Source organism: Pterocles gutturalis, unplaced genomic scaffold (genome assembly GCF_000699245.1).
Source record: "Pterocles gutturalis isolate BGI_N339 unplaced genomic scaffold, ASM69924v1 scaffold13065, whole genome shotgun sequence".
Taxonomy (NCBI): domain Eukaryota; kingdom Metazoa; phylum Chordata; class Aves; order Pterocliformes; family Pteroclidae; genus Pterocles; species Pterocles gutturalis.
This window is the reverse complement of record NW_010138374.1, coordinates 1-21,538: the sequence shown is the minus strand read 5'-3', so window position 1 is coordinate 21,538 and position 21,538 is coordinate 1. Positions and strand designations below refer to the sequence as shown.

At 37.2% G+C, this 21,538-nt stretch overlaps 2 protein-coding genes across 3 annotated transcripts; one reads left to right on the top strand and one right to left on the bottom strand.

Annotated features, from left to right (window-relative positions):
• Nucleotides 1-1,539: 1,539 nt before the first annotated feature.
• On the top strand, nt 1,540-12,295 carry SNAP23 (synaptosomal-associated protein, 23kDa). 2 transcript variants are annotated; one of them, XM_010082982.1, is made up of 7 exons: nt 1,540-1,640; nt 2,204-2,245; nt 4,002-4,050; nt 4,572-4,689; nt 8,232-8,384; nt 8,951-9,095; nt 11,536-12,295. In XM_010082982.1, exons 1-7 carry the CDS (start codon nt 1,584-1,586, stop codon nt 11,599-11,601), a joined length of 630 nt encoding a protein of 209 aa, XP_010081284.1. In that variant the 5' UTR covers nt 1,540-1,583; the 3' UTR covers nt 11,602-12,295. The 2 variants fall into 2 exon arrangements, with proteins under 2 accessions (XP_010081284.1, XP_010081285.1); XM_010082983.1 differs by lacking the exon at nt 8,232-8,384 and having other exon boundaries at nt 1,584-1,640; nt 11,536-11,601.
• A 3,813-nt stretch (nt 12,296-16,108) lies between these two features.
• LRRC57 (leucine rich repeat containing 57) lies at nt 16,109-20,986 on the bottom strand. The gene is made up of 5 exons (XM_010082981.1): nt 20,806-20,986; nt 19,455-19,590; nt 18,175-18,443; nt 17,504-17,689; nt 16,109-17,019 (listed from the first exon to the last, which is right to left on the bottom strand). The coding sequence occupies exons 1-5, from the start codon at nt 20,887-20,889 to the stop codon at nt 16,978-16,980; spliced, it is 717 nt and encodes a 238-aa protein (XP_010081283.1). The 5' UTR covers nt 20,890-20,986; the 3' UTR covers nt 16,109-16,977.
• Nucleotides 20,987-21,538: the final 552 nt, after the last annotated feature.

Below are 21,538 nucleotides of genomic sequence, written 5' to 3'. Positions count from 1 at the left end.
GCCAAGCCTGCAACGATTACAGTAATCCAGATATTGCTTGTTAAGTGCAATTATATATTTGAAATTTCATCCTGTTTCTGAATATTAAGTGAATGCGAGATCTTCACCCAAAGAACCAGACTGATGTAATTTTCCTGTGCTTAATCTAATTCAGTGAAAATGGGTGTGAATGTTTGTTTTTTTTTTTAATTATGGCAAAAACTAACCTGTGTTGACAGCTACTTAGAAAACCCTCCCTGTCTTAGATTGAAGAGGTGTATTAGGTGCTAAAGACCAGACCTGCTAAAATATTCTCTAAATCCTGAAGTACTTGAGCTGTAAGGGATTAGGTGTCTTGATTTCAGTTTGTCCTCAGAGGTAGCTAGCTTCCCCTGAAGAGCTGTGAACAGCATCCATTCTCTAGCTGACACCTGGATAAATATGCATGAATTTGTCCTTCTAGGAGCAGTTACTAATGCTATGTCTTCTAAAATATTGATCTTGTAGGAAAAATGGAACATAGTTCTGTTAGTCAAGCAGGACGTTTGGAGTGATCTCAATGGATAATGTGAACTTAATTGGAAGCTACTTATGTGAAAGAGCAAGGATTAATAATCTAAAGTTAAGGAGAAAATTCATAAAAAATAAGTAATAATTTAAAAAATCTTCTTAATACACAGCTTATGTGCTATCTCATTAAATTTGTGTGTAGCCTGGGAGCTCTGTTTTCCCATTGCTAGGAGTGTTGGCTCGATTGGCATTCCTCCAACAAAAAAGCAGATTCTTAGCTCTGAAAAACCTGTCTCTGATAAGAACATACTTATTGATGGGCTTGCTTTTTCCTCTTGTCTCTCGGGCAAAAATATATCTCCCGGTTATAGCAAAAGTTAAATCATGGTGTGTAGGGACTTCAGTTATGAAAATCTTGATCCCATCTTTGTTATGAGAAAGGTGGAGTTGAAAACTTTTGCTAGAGTTGCAGACATACCATTTAAAACCTTTGCAGATCCTCTTGCATTTGAGGGCTTCACTGTGCCGTAAGAGCAACTTTTTCTAGAGTGTTACTGGAATCGTTTCAGGTGATGCTTGGCCTGTGAAGGTGTTTCCCCTTCTTCTGACTGTCTGTTGAAATCCCTCAAAGAGAAGGGGAAGAACACTTAAAGCTTATGCTGGTAACTTCAATGCCTTAATTTCTTTCTGGATTTCTGGGTAAACCAATGTGTTTTTCCAACATGGATAAGCTTTTAATTTTAAGACTTCATTTCCTGATTTTTACCTTAAACTAACAATAGATAAAATACTCCAAAAATATTTAGGAAGCAAAGTCTTGGAAAGGAAACTATTTCCCATAGTGATTGTTCCTACATTTCTCTTAGCCACTCGGTTATGTCATATTGGCTGAATAATTATTTTAGTGCCTTCCTAGTCCTAACCAGGTGTTGTACTATGCGGAATGAAATGTGGAGGCTTTTATTCTTTGAACTGTCTTCTAGTTTCAGCTCAAAATACTGATAAAAATATAATTCTGACACTTAACTGGTATCTCTTATTACAGGGGGAAGATTTTCTTTAACGTGATTACTTACAAGCAGTAGTTCCTCATCATGGCTGAACTATCGCCTGAAGAAATTCAGCTGAGGGCCAACCAGGTCACTGATGAGGTAAATATTATAGGAAGCCACCTGGGATAACAGTACTTATCTGCCTAGATTATAATACCTTTTAAAATAAAAACAGCCTAGGATAGTAGTTCTGCAAAAGTATAGCTGAATGTTTCAAACTTTATGTGGTAAATACTGGAGCAAAGACAACTCCTAAAAGTAAGAATGAATTCAAACTTCGGAATTGTAAAACCACCTAGTTGACTGAGTGCTGACTACCCTGTCCTGATTACTGAGGCAATGCAGACGGTGTATCTACACTATTCTGATGTTGATGCTTCATGACATTTTTATTTGACTAAAATTAATTTGAATGTATTTTCTTTTATAATGACTTTCCAGTGGGATAAGCGAAGTACTAGCAAGTACTGAAAAACAAGGGCTTGCTAGCTACTGAAAAAACCTCTAGAATGCTGCCACTATGACTGTTGTAGCACATACTACGTGTAGACAGGCTGATGAACCTTTGTATACTAGTTGCCTTACTGCAATGAACTGGTGAAGAAGACTTTCAGACACTGATATATACTGTTAACACACTAATTTTAAAATTCTCTTTCTAGTCTCTAGAAAGCACAAGGAGGATTCTTGGCTTAGCCATTGAGGTAAGGAAAAGCTTTTGAATTCCCTGGGGATTTATTAATTTAAGTATAGGAAGCAGCATGTTAACTATCACAAAGAGGTCTTAATCACTTTTTTGTCTTCCTCAAAGTTTTTTTTTGAGAGCAGTTGCTGCTTTAATTTAGTAGCAGCATTGGAATGACTTAAACCTAATGTTTTTCTTACTATATAAAGTCAGATAACAGAAAGATTAATATCATCTTTACCTGTTTTCCTCTTAAGCAAAATGTCCTAATCTCCAGATTCTACAGACCAGTTATAAAAAGTCTTCTGTGGTGGTTGGTTATGGCTTTGGCTGCTATGACTTGCTTCCCATAACATCTTCCTTTTGTCTTTTAGTTCACTTTGATGTGAACAATGTGAAAAAGTCTTGCTTTGAGGAGAAGGGTAGGACTTGTATGGATTAGTAGAGGGTGGGGTTGCCTTTGGTTCTAAACAAAAGTAGTTCTACATACACCTTTTTACCATCTGCTCATCAGTTTTAATTTTAAGATAGTCAAGTATGATGATGAAGCTCTAAATACCTGTGTACATGACTTGAAACAAAATAAATCTGTATTTTGTGTTTATCTCAGTGATGTTATATTAGGAATCTGTTCTTCTACACTTTTAGGCTTGCATGCCCCATTGTAAAAATGACTGAAAGTTTTAATTTTGATATTGTAATTTCAAAAAATATAGAGCATCCTGTTGGCAGGGAGTAAGATAAGGTGGCTGATAGTCAGCTCTGGTAGACTTAGCAAGGGTTACCTCGTTCAGCAAGACAGTTTTGCTAGTATTTGTATATGCCATAGACAAATGGGAATCCTGAGACTAAGCAGTAATGCCTTTCAAAGCTAATGCCGAGTCTTTTATTGCTGAAGACTTGAGACAATTTATTGTCAGCCTGAGAACACTAAAAAATAAATCCCATGAATGAAGTGTTTGGTCACTGCTGCTTTAGAGCCTGTACTCACTGTCTAGGTGATAGCAGCCTGCTGTGGAACTGACGATGCTACTTTTACCGGTGAGGCATTTGAATCAGCGTAGCCTAATGACTACCTCTAAACTGTAAATTGTAAGAACATGTAATGAGCCAACATAATTTCTCTTGGTATCATAGTTTGGTGACTTGTAGAAGCTAAAATAACTCCTGACACAGACAGTTGTATGCTGAAAGTTCACCGTAAAACATGGGTGCGGCTTGCATGCTGGACTCAAGACTTCAAGGCAGAACAGAGCTGTACTGTGGTGTATTCCTTACTGCTGACTGCTTTTGCTTGGTTCTAAAACTAGTGATGGGCTATTCTCCTCCTGATCTGCTGAATTCTCAAGAATGGTTTTACAGGCTTTGCTTTCTTTTATTCTGGCTTCCAGGACTGAAGGCTTTTTCATCCCTGTTGAAGGGTGTAGGGATAAAGAATGAACTAAATGCCACTTTTTCAAGACAAGGCACAGCTAGGTTTGCTTTTTTTAGCTTGGTATTGTCATAGTTCAATCTGACTATTACAATAAATTTTATTATCTTGTTGTAATGTGAAAAAAAGTCACAAAGAAACCCCACTAATTGAGATAGTGTAATAGATGAGATTATTATCAGCCTAACATAAGATCTAATTTGAAACTTAGCATAGCCTTACTACAGAAGTTACTCCTAGCACACTATTTTATTATGAACTCAGTTGCCTTATCAAATTTACTATAGAGACCTTTGATTTTGCACTGATGGTTTTATGTCTACAAATAAATTTCTTTCTGCAGTCCCAGGATGTTGGCATCAAAACCATCACTATGCTGGATGAACAGGGAGGTGAGTTCTTCCTTCTTCCTCTCTAACAGTATAAATCAATTTTATGGTTGTAAGAAAAAGGATTATCATTCAAGAGTTGTTGCTGAAACTAAAGAACTAAAGGCTTATTAAAGACTACTTAGGTGAAAATGAGTTTTGCTAATTGGTTATTCCCATGTGCTTGTAGTATTTAAAAGAGGTTTTAAAGTAGTTGACGGACTGTTAGTTAAAGTGTAATACAACCTCTGCTGCAGAAGCTGTTCCTTTCTACCACAGCATGAATATAACTGCATTTATTCTAAAAGCAACACAAGTGCTGCTCTAAGGATAGGGAAGATATTTTTAATATAGTAAAGAAAATGTATCAGTTAATATTTTTCTTAATTTAAAAAAAATCCTAGAAGGCAGGAAAGCAAAAAGGCATTAGTCTTGGTATAAAGGCAGAACAGAAACTTTTAAATTCCTGCTTGAAAGAAGTGTTAAAATCCCACCCCCACCCTCCCCCAATCTGTGTTTATTCAGGTTATTTGTTTCTCTTCTAGAACAACTAAATCGCATAGAAGAAGGCATGGACCAAATAAATAAGGATATGAGAGAAGCTGAGAAGACACTGACAGAGCTCAACAAATGTTGTGGGCTCTGTGTCTGTCCTTGTAACAGGTCAGTTAAATTGGTACTTGGATCTGAAGCTCTAGAATATTCCCAGTAGCTACTGGTCTGAGAGATGGTCTCTAATAAAAGATCTAATTAAAAAAATGCTGAATCTCTGGGAAAGCCAAGGGGTTTGGTTTGTAGAGGTGCACCCTTTTAAAATTGTAGGAGAGTAGCTAAAGCTTACTTGCATGTAACAATATATTGTGCCCCGTTCACTGTAAATATAGCTGCTGTATAATGTCCTGCACAATTGTGCACTAATCTCCTTGAAGCTTGTTTTTAATAGAATGCTATCAATGTCCGTACAGATGAGACCAAATTGGACTGCAAATAGCTATATGTGAGTGCCTGTCTGTTAGCAATTTGGCTCCAAAAATAATTTTTCACACAAGTACCTTTGTACGAACTTAAAGGCAAGAAAATTTCTATTTTGGCGAAGGAAAGAAACATTGGTTCTCTAGGCATTTAAAAAAATGTTCATGCTTTAGGGAGGAACAGAGTAGGCGAATGGATGTTGGTATTAAAGCTTTAATTTTTCACCGATGACTAAATAAATTCTTGCAGACCTGCTTCACAGTACTTTTATAACATCAGTGTTATGGCTACCATATCCAAGTCAGTTAAGAGTAATCTAATCTTTTGTATGGCACTTGATTTGTACTTCTAAACACCTAAACAGCCTAAACAATGAGAATACATCAGTATTATAAGGAAAACAATATTTGTTTTTTGAAGGTGTGCTAGTTTTATCTTTAAGAGCAAAGTATCAAAATTATTTGTGTGAATCAGATGTGATCATAGCTCTTCCAAGTGAAAGAGAAATAAATTTTTTTAAGAGTGTGACCGCTGAAGCAAACAGTGTTTGTTCTCATTAGCATGAGCAAAAAAACCCTTTATCATTCAAGTGAGAGGTAGCAGAAATTTAAGTAAAAATTCCTTGGAGTAGCTGAGTCTGCTTATTCAACAGAACACTACTTTGAGGATCATTTAGGATAGATATGAATGTGGCTTCTCAGGCTGAAAGTCTTAGAGCTTTAGTATCTTGAAAAGGCAGATAGTTCTGCCCTGACCTCTGGATAGGTGTGCTTACTGTTTTATATTAGTTCTATCAAGCTGATGGACTTTGAGCTGTTTGACACACTCAGTCTTTGTTTTCTGTAGCTGACAGTCTTGTTTCACCAAAGCTAAGCAGCTTATTGACACTAAGCAAACTCAGAATTTGTGAACTCTTGTGGCACTCCAGATACACAGATAATGACAATAAAATCAATAATGAGTTGCATATGGAAATAGGCAGTAGTGTGCAAAAAAAATATCTACTAGATAAGTAGAGGGCAGAAGAAACTATGAATGCCTTTTGTGTATATACTGGTACATCAAAAAAAAAATATCTACTAGATAAGTAGAGGGCGGAAGAAACTATGAATGCCTTTTGTCAATTTTTCTGACAGTTATTTGTCAACCAGTTATCTCCAAAGCTTTTCATTTTTATTTTTTTTCACAAAGCATGAGGCTAAATCAGAACACTTGATGAAATAAATATTGCTTTTCTCATTTCTCCTCGGGTTAGGTTATTGATAAAAGCTTTGTGAAAACACAAAATACTGGCAGTACTCTAATATAATCTATGTGCTAATAACAATTTACCTGTTTGGTCTTTACTATTCTTTCTTCATTCTCTCCTAACACTGCTTGCTTTCTAAAAATGAAGACTAGGATAAGAAGCTGTATTCACTTAACTGGTGAAAGCGGATTTTAGGACAAGGTCAGTCTTACTAGTGCAGATGTACATTTAACCAGCTGTCTGGAGTGATGCTTCTGTTGAATTTGTGCTTGCACGTGCATGATGTCTGCATGCAGGTCTCCTTGTGACTGTGATGTGTTGTAATACTGATGTGAATAGAAAATGTCAATTACTAGAGAGTATATTAGCTGTGGAAATGTTGAACAACTTCTTGAGCCCTTGCTGGTTTGACAGGTTGTATAAGTTGCCTTACTCTTACAGAAATGAAACATAAGAAAAGTGAATGTATAGTAATTTGAAAGGCAGCTCTTAAAAAAAAATCAGGTGGTGAAAAGCTTTGTTCTTAACTGTGCTTAATTTGAGCAACAAGTCTGTTTAACCAGCTGTCTGGAGTTTCTAGCTGTCTACTTCAGATGTGCAAGGAGTTTTCAGGCCACTTATTTTTGCTCAGTAAATTCCTCACAGTTACCTCTGGCACCTAAGACTTTGCTAATCCAGAAGCCAAGCATACAAAGTTCTCCTGTTGCAGCTTTAGTATGAATGAGATTAAAATGTAACACTCAATCTGTCTGCAGTAAATTTAGATCTTTAAACCTGTGTATGCACAAGGAGCTAGAATTAACTAGTTCAGGTTTCTTTAGGGTTCTGCTGGGTGCAACAGTTCCATTATTAAGTAAGAAATTATTCCTTTTCTTCCCCTTGATGTATTCATAGTAGATGACTTGTCATAGGATCTAACCTGTGAAATATAATTTCCCATTTTGATTGCATAAATGCTAGAAGAATGGAGGGAATATTTCTTCATTACATCTAATTTCTTACCTCTTCAAATGTGAAAAATGTGGGCTACTGAAAGGCACTGTATCTATAGAAATTGATTACCTGTAATTGAAAAGTTAGATGTACTGGAAGACACTACAGATTTCCCTTCACAAGCTTTTAATGAAGCGGAAAACATCAGTGGAGTCTGAATTATCTAGCTTAAATCTGACAATGCCAGCAAACAAGATGAATATGAAAATATTCTTCTCAAAATGTTCTTTAGGGTTCATGAGAACTGACTCTAATTTAGATCAGTTATTTTTCTGTTATATTTTCTTCCCCTCTTGCTTTTGTAGGTATGTGATTTTGAGATTGCTTTATGTCACTGTGCTTTCTTTAATTTATTTTCCTCTTCTGAATTTTGTGGTAAAAGTGTAATGGTAAGTTGGTTTGTTGCTCCGATGGAATTAGTACAATTGAACTGCAGAATGAAGGAGCTATTTAAACATGATTACTGTTATTTCATAATCAAAATTAACCTGAGAAACATTAACTTGAAAAAGAAAGCCTTGGCAACAGAAAATGATCACCAATAAACAGTAGGGATTAATGGTTTTCTTGCATAGTACAGCTACTTGTATTTGATGGAGTTTTTTCCTTCATTTTTTCCCTGAAAAATAGCTAATCCTGACTCTAGATTAACTTCTGTTGTAAATGCAACTTCATCGTATGACAGCGTAAGCTTTCCTGTTACCCTTGTAAGCTTCCCCTCTTCTGGTAAAAAATATTACCTTAAGGAAATTATTGTGCTTGTATTAAAACTTAAGACCAGATTAATCAGCTGCCCCTAGAGTAACTCAATATGTTTATAGTATCCCAGTATAAGAAACTGTATTGTATAGGCAAGGCTTTGTCTATACAAAATCTCATCTCTTTCAATCAGAAGACAAATGTTTCTGAAAATCTTAGATTAATACAGAACTTCAGTGAGGAAACCATATTTCTGATGTAGCAGTTCAGACTTCTTACTTTTATGGATTAGGACGAAGAATTTTGAGGCTAGCAAGTCATACAGACAAACCTGGGGAGACGGAACGGAGAACTCAGCAGATCATGTGATATCCATGCAACCAAGAAGAATAAATCAGCAGCAGCCTCAGACTTCTGGAGGGCCAAGTGGTGGATATATTACAAGGTTTGCTTCTTCATATTTCTCAATCTTAAATGCAGAAATCTTAAATTACCAATTGTCAGCTTCTTTCAGATGCATTTTTGGTGAGGTTGCTAAATAGTAAGCTTTTTACTCCTGCTTGGAGGAACTGTTCCTGTTTGGGAGGAGATGAGACACCTACACTTTCAGTATTGTAGTGTTCATTTTATGCTTCAGTTTTTTTCATAGTGGTTGTATTCTCAGTCTGTTTCTGGATGTGAGGACTGTAGAGCTTAGTGCTCAGTTATTGAGGGCACTGTTAAAAGTATCAAGGACTTTTATTGTCATAAAGTATACTTGAGACAAACTCATGTCTTAAAATAACAGCTACCAGAGGAAGTTTAAGGCTTTTTTTGTCATAGTGGCGAGCTTAGCACCCTTTTTTGGTGGGCTACTTGCTTCGAATACATGGGGCTTTAAAAGGGAAAAAACATACCTTGGCTTGAATACATTGCCTGTCATAACTGTGCAACAAACAATTTCTATTAAAGTAAATTTAGGGAAAAGCAAGGTCTTGATTCTTGGAAACATTGTCTTAATTATTTGAACAGGATAACAAATGATGCCAGAGAAGATGAAATGGATGAAAATCTTGCTCAAGTGGGAAACATTCTTGGGAATTTGAAAAACATGGCTTTGGATATGGGCAATGAGATTGATGCCCAGAATAAACAAATAGACCGGATAAATGTAAAGGTAAGTGTCAAAGGTGTTCTCTGTCTTTAGAGCTTAGAGGTTGTTCCTGAGAAGTTATGAGTGGGCTCACTGTCCTATCTACCTGTATTTGCAGTAAATACACATTAAGATTATACCATCCTCTAGGCTGCAGATGAAGAGATGTATCTTGGTGTTTGAGTATGTAGCTGAAAATTCAAATGCTTCAAAGTGTTAGGAAACCTAAAAATACAGCACAGGTCACTGCTTGCTATGAAAACAACTAAACTTGATTGGATCAAAAGGGCAAACATTTACTGGGGTTGTTGCTTGTGTGTGGTAGGGAATAGTTTTTTTTAACAACAGCAAGGTTCTTCTAGAATTCCTAAAGTCACCCTAATTATTGAACATAAAATAAAACACAGGTAAGCCATTGCCCAAATTCTCATGGACAGGTTAATATTCAGGCTGGAGAGACTTTGGAATAACAGGTTTTGTAGGCGTGTGGGGACATGGTCTGCCCTCATCTGCACCTGAAGTTAGTCATAGCCAGTAGCATCTTTTTATTGCTTTAATTTCTCAAAACAGATTAATCATATAAATGTGTTGGGGTGGGCATCTTTCAGAGGGAAACTTATGAGGAAGTTAGTTATATATGAGAAATCTCCATATTCTAAAATGAATAGTTCTTTTACAGCATCCTGGTTAAGAAAGGAAATGAAAGCTTTAATGAATAGTGTCTATTAAAGATTTAAAAACCCAAAGTGGATACCAATTGCTGTAAAATTATAAAATTAACACCAAATGGGAAGTTAAAGATATCACTGAAATGCCCAGTAAGGTTAAAGGCAAGAGGAACAGAATTTTCTCAAATATGCAGAGCTAGTCTGACATAAATGCTGGTTGTACCTGTGTCAGCATGATCTTATGGAGGATGCCTTAGCTGTCATTCACTGTTCCCTGAAACTGCAGATCTGAGGTGATTATGAAGTACAAGAACTCAAACATTTTAACACTAGAAAAGTTAATTATAGTTTAAAATGAGGTGTGGAATTCTTACAGCTTATAAAGTAGACTGAAAATCACCTGGTCAAATTAACTGCAAGTGGGACTTGCTGTTTTTAGCAACAGTGTTTCTGGTAGCTTCAAGCACCTGTTTTGGCCTGATGCTCTTTGATAAAGGTCTGAACAAACCTTGCCGATCAAGTCTTGGAAACTATTGAAATACGATTATTAAATTAAAATTGCTTTACCCAACAGCAATAAAAATGGAAGTGCCAGTCTGAGGATATTTAAATTGATCCTTTTCTGCTGATAACTGTTTTCAAATCTAGTGAACAGTGCGGAAACTGAATCAAAATGTTGAGGGTAAATCTCTAAAGGCAGTACCATATAAAGAAACAAAGCAGTATTAAGCTTAACTTTAGAAGGGAGTTGATGCTTTTATTTTTATTTAAAAAAAAAAAAATTCCAACTAACCTGGGAAACATACTGGCTTGACTTTTGGTAGCCTGCAGTGTTATGCAGGACTCCTAGTCTGAATAAAACCCTAATAAAAGCTTATGTTACTGTCTTTTTCTTAGAAGGTTTAGTGGCTAGATCAATCTGTTTCCAAAGTGGTGTTAACATGTTAGATTCACACTTTTCTATAGTGATTTCCTGCCCTTCCCCAGTCCTTGACCCAAAGTGCAGGAAGGAAAGAACAGTAGGGAAGGGCTTGAACTGGCACTGTCCTCTTCCCAGACCATTGCAGTATGAAAGTGTGAAGTGGCTAATACTGGGCACAGGTAGAGCTGCTCAGGAGTTCCACTCCTCATGGTGGGGGCAGAGGCTAGTTTTGTGGTTATTATTCCTCCTACTCATTCACCACCACAGGCTGGATATTCAGGGAATTATTTCAAACCTCCTTATCATACCTTTCAGTAAAACTGTGTTTTTACACTGGTTCAGCCTAGATGCTGTAGCTGACCATTGATGCTTTATAATAATAAATTATGAAGTGCTTTTCTTACAGATACTGTACTGTTATGACACTAGGACACTGGAGGGTGTGTGGATGAACACCAGGAATTTGCACTAAGCAAAATAATTCTGACTTTGTCTGTAGGTCCCTTCCGGTTTTGATTATTACTTCTAGTCCATAGCAACAAAGTTGCTCTGTAGATGTCCTTAAGATGTCTAAACACTTGAAGAGAGGGGAATATTCATCCCTTTGTTCTGTCAATATTCTTCCTGACTTGCTGAAGCAAGCTGCTGTATGTTTTGAGGGTCAGCTAAAGACTTAAACTATTTCTCCTGATTGTTTCTGCCAAAACTGAAAACCTATGCTGGCTAAAAAAAATAAAATAAATTACTTCTAGCTGATAAAAGTTGCTCCCCTTCTGTCTGCCCCAATAATACCCTGCAATTCAGAAGTTCATGTTAGTTTGAATTTTTGTTTTGCATGAAGTGTGCAAATGACCTCTGAATTTGTCTCTTTCAGGCTGATACAAACAGGGAACGCATTGAGCAAGCCAACATCAGAGCCAAGAAACTAATTGACAATTAAAGGCTGCTGTCATTGTTCAATGACACTGTCTCTCCAGCTGCAAGCCACCCTATTCAAGGATCTGTGAAACTTCTCCTATTCTGAAATAAGAGGGGCTGGGAAAAATGAAGCAGAAATGAAGCAGTACCCTTTCTATAGGGATTAATTTTCTTTTTTTTTTAATTGCTTCATGTAAACATGGCCTTGACTCCAAGAAAGCAGCCAACATAACTTCCTCCTACTCATCTGCCTTCACTTTCTTTAAACTGCTCAGGGCTAAAAGTGTTATGGCTTTGAGAATCTTCTTGCATGTTTTATTCCCCTTCCCAGTCTCTTTTTTTTCCTGCACCCAAAATACTTTTTTTTTTAATTGAAGTTGAACAAGCAGGGTAACCTGAATTCACAGTTGTGGAAAGTTGGAGAGGGCACTTTGCACTGTTTGAAATACCTCATAAGTTGAGTGTCTTCACTAAAACAGGGACTTGGTGAATATTGTCTGACTTGTGTCTCTAGCGGGCTAACCATAGTTTAACAGTTCAAGCCACATGATATGTTTGGGGTCGAGTTTGTGGATTACAGAATTGAAGAGGCCCACTACTTAGTACTTGTGGGTTGAGGGCTTTAAAACACTTCCTAAACACACAAACTTTAATGTAAAGGTAACTGGAGGGATATACAGGTTTCCATTTCTTTACTGTAAATTGGCATTGGTTTGGAGGCCATGGCTAGGAAATCATGCTGTGTTGTTCTGATAATATTTGTTGTGTGTGTATATATATACCTGACCTAAACCCCATGCATGTGTGAGTAGAAGAAAACAAAGCTATCTTCCCTAAAGTATTTATTTGATGGAAAATTTTATGCCCCACATCTAAAAGTTAACTTTTAAATGTTTGAATGATGCATCTTAACTGGAAGAAACTGAGTAGAAAAGCATGCAGCTTTCTTGCATCCCCTATCAGACTGTGTTTTGGCCAGTTTTCACTGGAGTTCAGTTTATGCCTTTTTCCAGTGCAAAAAAATGACCAATAGCTGGTGCAGAGTATGTTCTCAGCAGTGACTTTGGGGAAGCTTCTCAAACCTACTGAAAACAGAGAAGCTTATTATGAAACTTCTTTGTCACAAGTCTGGAGGAAGCAATGCCTATTTAAGAACTGTATGCTAGGTCTAAATAAATTAGTTCTAAATAGATTCCTGACTTTTTTTTTTTATTGCAGACTTTAGGACTGGCAATCGGAAATACATGTCCGAGTTGCTTGCAACTAAAATGTTCCTGTTCTGTTGTAGAATAGAGGAGTTTCTGACCAGGTGAGGTAAAGCTCTCTTCCTACAAAGAAGAAAAACATACTGGTTTTACTGTAATAAAATCAGATTTATTCCTAGGATTTTCTTGAATTTTTTAGCAAGTAAATTGCTTATGACCTGTATAATTTTTACTCCATCCAGCAATATATTATGTATGTTTTAAAGATGGAAATGATGCTTTGGACTAACCCATGGTACTCAGTGTTGGATGGGAGGAATAATTAAAACTAATAGCATCATGGGGTTTGGTTTTTTTTTTGGAAGGACAGTCCACAAGTATCCTGTAGCTGTTAATAATAAATCCTAGGGCTAGAGAAATTACACTAATCTGCTGAAATGTAAGACAAACAGTGTTAAGTGTTTTGTTTTTCTTTTCAGTAGGAATACAATCAGTATTACTGGTATAGTCTCAGTTCACTCCCAGGACAACTTGATATTAGGGAAGAGTTAAAGAAAACCAACAAAACCCACTCTGTGCCTGCCCCCCCCCCCCACAAAAAACTCTGCCCCCCCCCCCCCCCCCCCCAAAAAAAAAAAGCAAAACCAAACCAACACACAACAACAAAAAATGACCAAAGGATGGAGCTGCTGCATATAATAAGGCCAGTGGTACTGTCTTATGTGAATAAGGTGAAGTCATTTTTAGGAGACTGGATACTTCAGTAGCACATGTTGGCTTCTGTCTGGCTTCCAGTAATTGTTGGAAAGCCAATGAATTTTAAAAGCTCATTATCTACCCTGTTAGTAATGAAAACTATGTGCTTAAAAACAAAAGTAGCAAAGTAGTACTTTTAAGAACATTGCATAGTAAACTTCTAACAACCACTTGCATGGGAAGGCGTAGGGAATTTGTATGCTCTTTTTCCCTTCTTACAAACTTCAGGTTAACTGAAGGAACATTTGCTGCTGGTTGTGAAAGCAAAGCATATGTCATTTAATTATGGTTGTCTTCTGAAACAGAAGATGAAAGCAGTTACTGTGTTCTGCTTACAACAGTGCAAACCTGCTCTGAAGCACCTGGACATTCCAGACATTGGAATGTTCTTCTCCCTTGCCATTGCAAGTCCATGTTCTTGGTGTCCTGGAGCTCCAACAACAAATTAGCACGTTGGCTGAGAGAAAGCTGTGATTGGTATATCAGAATTGAAATATTCATTGCAATGAATGCCACACAATGAAATAACTTCTGAGACTCTAAGCTTGAGTATTAGTGGAATATCAATACTGTTTTCTGATGCAGTGAGAGCCAAATCCATGAGGGAGTTGGTGCCTCTATGTTAGTGCACAACACGGTCTGCTTCTTGGATTGTCTTACTGTTGTCTATAGACTAGATCCTTAATTTCTGTATCTGTGGGATGGAATCAGCACTTGTATATCTTTGTATTTCTGGATGCTATTAAGAATGAAGGTTTACAGTTTCTGCTTTTGATTGTTAAACTATATATTGTACACAAAAAATACATACTTTTATAACTGAATGTGTTTTAAAACTATTTTCTCTTAGAAATGTCTTTTAGTTTCCTGTCCTTGAAAAACTTGGCAGAACTAGTTGCTACTATACAACTAGGAAGTTTCCCTTCTATTTTTATTTCACAGAAATCCTAATGCTAACAAAGGAATGGGTGTGGTTGGAAAAAAGAGGAATATTGTGCTCTTTTTTAACACTCTAGTTTTCATCCCTGCATAATCAACATCACCAACTTCAAACTATGAAATTTATCCAACACTTATTTGAAAGACTGCAATTTGACATGGGACTACACTTCAGGATAATAAAGGAACTAAGTTAAATAACTTTCCAGTCAAGCATCAGTAACAGATGCCTAGCAAATAGCTAGTCTAGTAGGTGAAATCTAGTGATTTAAGCTACGGTCAGTGCAGTTTCACTTGCAAGGTGATTAAAATTGTATTTTCTCTAATACTAGAGGCTCAGATACCCAGAATGATCTTAGGGGGGAGGAGGTCTTCTGATCTGACATATCTTCTTATGCATCTTTTGCTGAATAGACAAAAGAATCCTGATAAACAAATGTTAAATTAGAGAAGCAGCATCTTTGAGCACAGATATCTCCAGTTAACCCACAAACCAAAAAACACCAAGAACCAAAAAACCACCCCAGCACAACATTGCCACATGTGTACGTATTAATGATAGACCATTCCTTTGTAGCAAGTGTGAATGTATTAATGGTAGACCATTCCTTTGTAGCAGGCAGAGTTGGTGAAGGCTAAGGGGCAATCTGCTACCTTGGGGCTGTGTTCTGTGGATGTGTCATGCATGGCAAATCTCTAAGAAAAAAGCCAATACTTCAAATGGGATTTAGGTATCAAGTGGAAGGAGCTAAAATTTAAAACAAGCCTCAGGCTTTTGACTATTCACTGCTGGATTTGCACATGTCAATCTGGAGTCTGTTTGTACAAAGCTGAACAGATTTCTGACTGTACAGGGCCTTGCATTATGGTGACAGACAGATTGTGTTCTTAAAGCACTTCCCTAGTTCTGTCTTGCCAAATGAAGTACCTTCAAAAACAGTCTGCTGTCAACTACTTCTTACAGGAAACTAGTAGTTTTTACACAAAGGAACACCTGGACTGGGGGTTCTTCAGTAAAACTGGTTCCCTGCTTAATGACAGATCTCATCCATCCTTTCAATAAGGAGCTGATGTTCCCTAAAACACTCTTAGACTGGATATTACTATGTGAGAATTGAAATAAGACAGCACTAGGGTCAGGGAACTAAATATCTCTTCTGAGCATCTTACAAATGAACCACTTATCACTGATCTTATAGTTGGTACATTGAGGGAAAATATTGGCACAGAGATCAGTGAGTTTTTCTTAACTGCAGATGGCATAAGACATTGAATACACTTAACAATTACACCAGCACCTTTCTCATCACAGGTAGGAAAGCTTAAGTATAGAACAGTAGGTAAGGCAAGATTGTCTCATTAAACATGGATGCATCCATGCTTACCTTGCCTAGAAGCGTATTTAGTACAGCTCCTCCTTCACTGTTTTGAGTGTGCAGTACTTATTAACAGTACGTATTAACTGAATTGCTACCAAAGCGCTGCATTCTCAAAGCAGTTGAAGTGTAGCTGCTCCCAACAACTGATGGAACTGAGTACCCAAGTGATGGCTTCCAGTGATAGCCCAGTACTACTTGTTGAAGTGACAACAGAAGCAGTTGCACTAAATAAACTTGAAATGATTTTTTTGAAAATTATTTACTAAAATAAACAAGTACATTTTCCTTTTCAATATAAGTTACATAATTGCATACATTTTTAGCTCTTTCTAGGTGCTTTTGGTAATAAGGCAGCAGCAGTAGGCTGACAACTAAAACTTTCAGCATTGCTCTGTACACAAGGAGTCAGTGCAAGGATATTATTTTCTGGCAATATACATTTTTACTGAATACACTGAAGATGAACTTTATTTTTATTCTGTACAGCTCAAGCAGAAGTGGACTGTAGTGCAATTCTTGCTTATGGGAAAAGAAAGCCTGTACAGTAAAATATGAATGAAGGATGCTCAAACCATGATTTGTTTACCAGAAGCAGTTAATAAAACACTTTAACTTAGCTGCAACTATTTGTGCTTCATAAAAAACTTACACAGGTTGTAAACTAAAACCTTATCTGTAAAACTTCTCTGTAGAATAATGCTACCTGCAAGATGTACAATGTTTCAGATCTGCTTTGGTGGTAGAACTTCTATGTGCTATTGGAAAAATGTTTCCAGAAGAAAAAATCAACAGCCAGCTTCCTGACAAAAGGGAACTGGCAACTTTGAAACGCTCATTCCCTTTCTCTGTTGAAAGAGCAAGCCCTGACAAAGAAGAACATGTATTGTGCTAAAAGCTACAGTGGCACAAAAATCAAAACTGGCCCCTGGGCATGTTCATCAGTTCAATACCCATGTTCTCTAGTTCAAGTTTATTCAATGTGGCCTTCACAGACCGTATCAGACTAGTAGAGGAGGAGTACTCTGATCACCCCATTCATCAGTCTTGGTTTAAGTCAGTGAAGTAGGTACTTGAGTCACTAACTCTTCTTACTGGGAACACAGAGGGTCAGAATAATGATCATGCAAACTTCTTCTTTGTAGCTGTAAATCGTTCCATGTACTACAAAGAAAACAACAACAAAAGAAATCTAAGATTCAGAAATTAATACAAGATTCGTTACTACTGAAAGCAGCTAAGCTTCTGCTCTCAGCGTCAAAAGCACTCTGCATCCAAAGCATGTTTTCATTTCCAAGACACGATCATTAGACCTTTAATTTCAAAAAAAAAAAAAAAAAAAAAAATATTTCTGCCATTTGCTGAAATTGAGATTAATGTTCTAGAAAGTCCTCACAGTGCTGAACAGTCAGGTCTCAAGTGCTAAGGATGAACTAATGTTAAACACTTAAGAATAATGCAAAACAGGAAGCATCCATAATTTTTTGTCCCATCAAAGTGACACCTGTCATCATTGGCTACCCTTCAACAGATAATGATGAAAAAAGCTTAGTATTCTTAGGAGGTACTCAGAATACTAAGATTTCACCAGAAGCATCTTAAAAAAAAAAAAAATAAAGGCAAAAAACAAACAAAAAAATACACAAACCTTGTCATAACCTTCCAGTTCTCTAAGCTTCTTGATTTCAAAGAGGTTGCCTTCTACTGCAAGCAGTGAGATCTGGGAATCGCTGAGGATACTCTGAGGAAGCATGCTGAGTTCTAGACAGTTTTCTTCTAAACGCAAGACTTTGAGGCGTGGACAGTGGGAGATCTGCACTGAGATCTGGGATATCTGGTAGAAATAAAAAAACCACAAAACAGAAATGGGATTAAAATGTTAGTGATCCATGATTACTTGAAGTGATTTGTTTCAGACCAATATGGAACAATTACTGTGTTGTAAATATAAACTACATTAACAGTAACTACTTAAAAGCAATGCGTAAGCAACAATAATAATGATCAAAAATCCAAGTAACTTTTTCTTCCATGATGACAGGCAACCTACACATCTCTATCAGATTCTTACTCAAGAACTGCTCAAATCATTTTCTGTATGACTAAATTCAGGATTTGTTACATAAACAAATCAGGCAACAAATCAGTTGGATGTATCAGTACATAAATTCTAGTTCTGATCCCTCATTTCTGTTGTGTCCAGGGGATGTATTTTAGCCATAAAGTTTTGACGGTCTCAGCTTATGTTCTGTGAATGTACTAAGTCCAAGATAAACCATGTCCTAAATTTACATGCCCATAATATCTCAGTTGCCAGACCTGATTCTGATTCAAATTGAGTTCAATAGCTTGCAATTCTCCCACAGTGTCAGGCACATTTTGGATCTGGTTTTTGGACAGATCCACCACATCCAACTGGCGAAGACCACAGAGTTGTGGAGGCACAGTCCGAAGCTGGTTTCCAGAAAGACTCAGAGTTTTGAGAGCTGAAAGTTGTCCAAACGCAGCCGGTAGCTGCCTCAAGTGATTGCCATTCAAATGTAGTGTTTCCAGTTTTTTCAGTTTACACAGCTCCTCAGGTAACGCAGCTAGAAATAAAGGACAGAACAAAGAGATGACCTAAACAAAAAGCAGTAAACATTCATACCTATTTAATTCAAATAAGCTTCTGCATGGAAAACAGTGCTATATTACAGTGATTTCTCACAGGATTCCTCCCCATTTTCCAATGAAGGCACTGATCCTTGCATAGAAACTTAAGCCCATTGACAACACATGCTTTTTAACCATCTTCCGTAAATACCTTAAAAATAATCTGCAGACAAGGCAGACCTTCAAATCACAGCCTAGAAACGCTACTCTGGGAGGATTTTAGCCTACCAGTTGTACTCCTTACTAAAAACTTTGCCAATGTATTCTGTAACATTTGAAGTACCACACAATTTACAGCTTCGGGTCTGCTGCTGCCCTTTGCAGTATTACTCAACTCACTCAAAAGTAAGTTCTCAGATAATTCATACTGTATCGTGCCAGCATATAAACCTCACCAGGTAAACTCTGCCGGTGTGCATTCGTCCTTCATTCTAGCTACATGTGTACAACCTGTAGCACTCTTGAGTTGCACAACAAAGAGTTCTGTAAATTAAATTTGTTTTTCAAAAAGGCAGATAATACACAATTAACGCCTAAAATAGTTCCTTCACCTCATCCTAGTTTTTCCATAAAGTTGGACATTTGTCCAACAGAAACAGTAACAACCATTAAACGGCCAGCAACATTTTCTACAGATCATCTCCATTACTTGTTCTTTATGCAAGTACTAACAATCTGACACTGTTAAACTTTCAGATCAGACAAGAAACAACACAGAAGTATTATGGTTTTAAGTAATTACATGTCATTGTAAAACTGATAATGCAACTAAGTTGGCAACTAGTTTTAAAGAATTTATGGTTTGGGGTTTTTTTCATCTACATGAATTACAAAGATTTCAGTTTAGGTGACTAAACTCCCCATTTACATCCTGTGAGACTTAAATAATTAAATTTAGATTCTGATCAGAGAAGGCAGGTTATTATTTTAAAAATTATCAGGCATACTCAGTCTGTTGTTGTTTAGAACAAGGCTCTTCAAAAAAGAAAATTTTCCAATGAGTGGTGGCAAGAGCTCTATTTTGTTGTTCGACAAGTCTATTGTCCTTAAGTTGCTTGTCAGCTTCTGCAGATCTTCAGGAAACTACGGGGGAGAAAAAAGATACAGCATTTAAATAGTTGATAAAACTTTGAATGTTCATTACACAGGTTAAAAATTTTAATTGAAATTTGTATCACTATCACATGCTGTCATATGTATCCCAATGTCCAATCACCACAGTGTGCAATCAAGTTGGCAAATTTGCTTAATACGTATTTTTAAAAATACCTTTTTAACCTGAAGGGAAAAGGGATATAAAGGAGACAGTCTAACATCTAGGAAGAGTAGTTTTTAAAACAAAGAATTTACATGAAAGAGGGAGAAGGAAGTATACCATGACACAAGCTCGTTTATGTTTTAGTCCTCTTGTGTGTTTAAGGTGCCTGTAATTTAAAAATATTCTACAGCTAGTTAACAACTCTATATTTTAGCAGAGTAGGATTGGGAATTTTTTCTTGTGCTTTCCTTTTTAAATAATTATGTAAACAATTTTCCTTATTCTTATTTACACCCCTGTACCACTTTAATCTGCACTTCGTGCTGAGCTGAAGAAAAAAAAAACCTGACAATCACTGTAAACAAGTCCAGATCAATAGGCCGGTGGTTTTGATTCTCCTTTGCTTCAGCAGAGGAAAAAGGAAAGAGAGAAGATAGGATAGTGGAAGAAGATACCTTAGAAAAGTCTTGGAAAATTACTGCCCTGTAAAGTTATTTTAGCTATCCTGTGATCTGTTACTCGACTTATGATTCCAGGACATTCTGTCTTTTTCTGCAGTTGAGTCAAAGTCAAGACGATTTCTGATATAATAAGCTTCAAGCTGCTTACAGCCCAGTGAACAGCCTCCACAGACTATTCATATGACTACAACTAAATACAGCATAAGTATCTAAACACGACAAATTGTGGAATATCTTTCTAGGTAACAATATGGTCATAAAATTTACATTTTCCCCCTCAAGTTTACAGCCCATTTTTAAAAAAACAAAACATCATAACTAGTACCACTTGAACGTACATGCACTCTAAAGCATAAGTGCGTAAGCGTACAAGTGCCTGGTAGATAAATCCTCAATCAGAAGACAGTGCAAGCAAAAAACTGCTCTGCAGAAAGGAGAAAAAAATTCTCGAAATAACATTGTCCATCACTATTTATGAGAATTACATATGCAGTGCATCATGACAATGAGGTGGGAATTTCTCTCTGAAAACGCCAGTCATGCACACAACCAGCCACGCTTCCCCTCCAGTTACCTTACCTCTGTAAGTCCCTTTCCCGTGAGCTGAAACACACCCGTTTTCTGTGCTGTCTCCAGGTGGGCTTTCAATGCACTATTTCCCATCCTAACAGTTCTCTGTCAAGAGTACGGAGTTCGAGTGATAGTCCCAGCCAGTTTCTCTGTTATCCTGCTCTAGAGAACTGCAATCCAAAGTCTCTGTGATAAAGCAAATGTAAAAAGTCATTTTAGGTGTATCGTCTCCAACAGTACAAGCATTTCAACATACTGAACCGTTTCACGGCTGTGTTTTCACCTCCCTCATAACTAAAACTTAGAACTTAAAAGATTTACTGAGCTTAAGGTGCCTTCATTATAGCAGTTTGAATATTGAAAGGATGCAAAGAGTACAGTTAACACTAAGGGGGAAAATTGCATATTTTCCACATTTCACCTCTTACGGGGCCCAGTAGCATAAGGAGATTCTCCACGGAGACTGTTCATCATTTCAGTGGCACCTACCAGCCCTGACCTGCTGTCCGTACTACAGTTTCATTTGCTTTTTTGGAAAGATTTGTTTCACTTAGAGACTTGACTCCTTTGCTGCGACACAACATCCATCTCCCGTGGCTCCAGCCGGGTTTAATCCCCAGGACAGCCTAGGCCGGGCTGCAGGCCGAACGATCAGCGGCAGGTCCGCAGCCGGGAGGCGGGAATACAGCCCAGCCCAGCACGCACACAGTCGGGACGAGGAGCCCAGAGAAGCAGCCCCTGC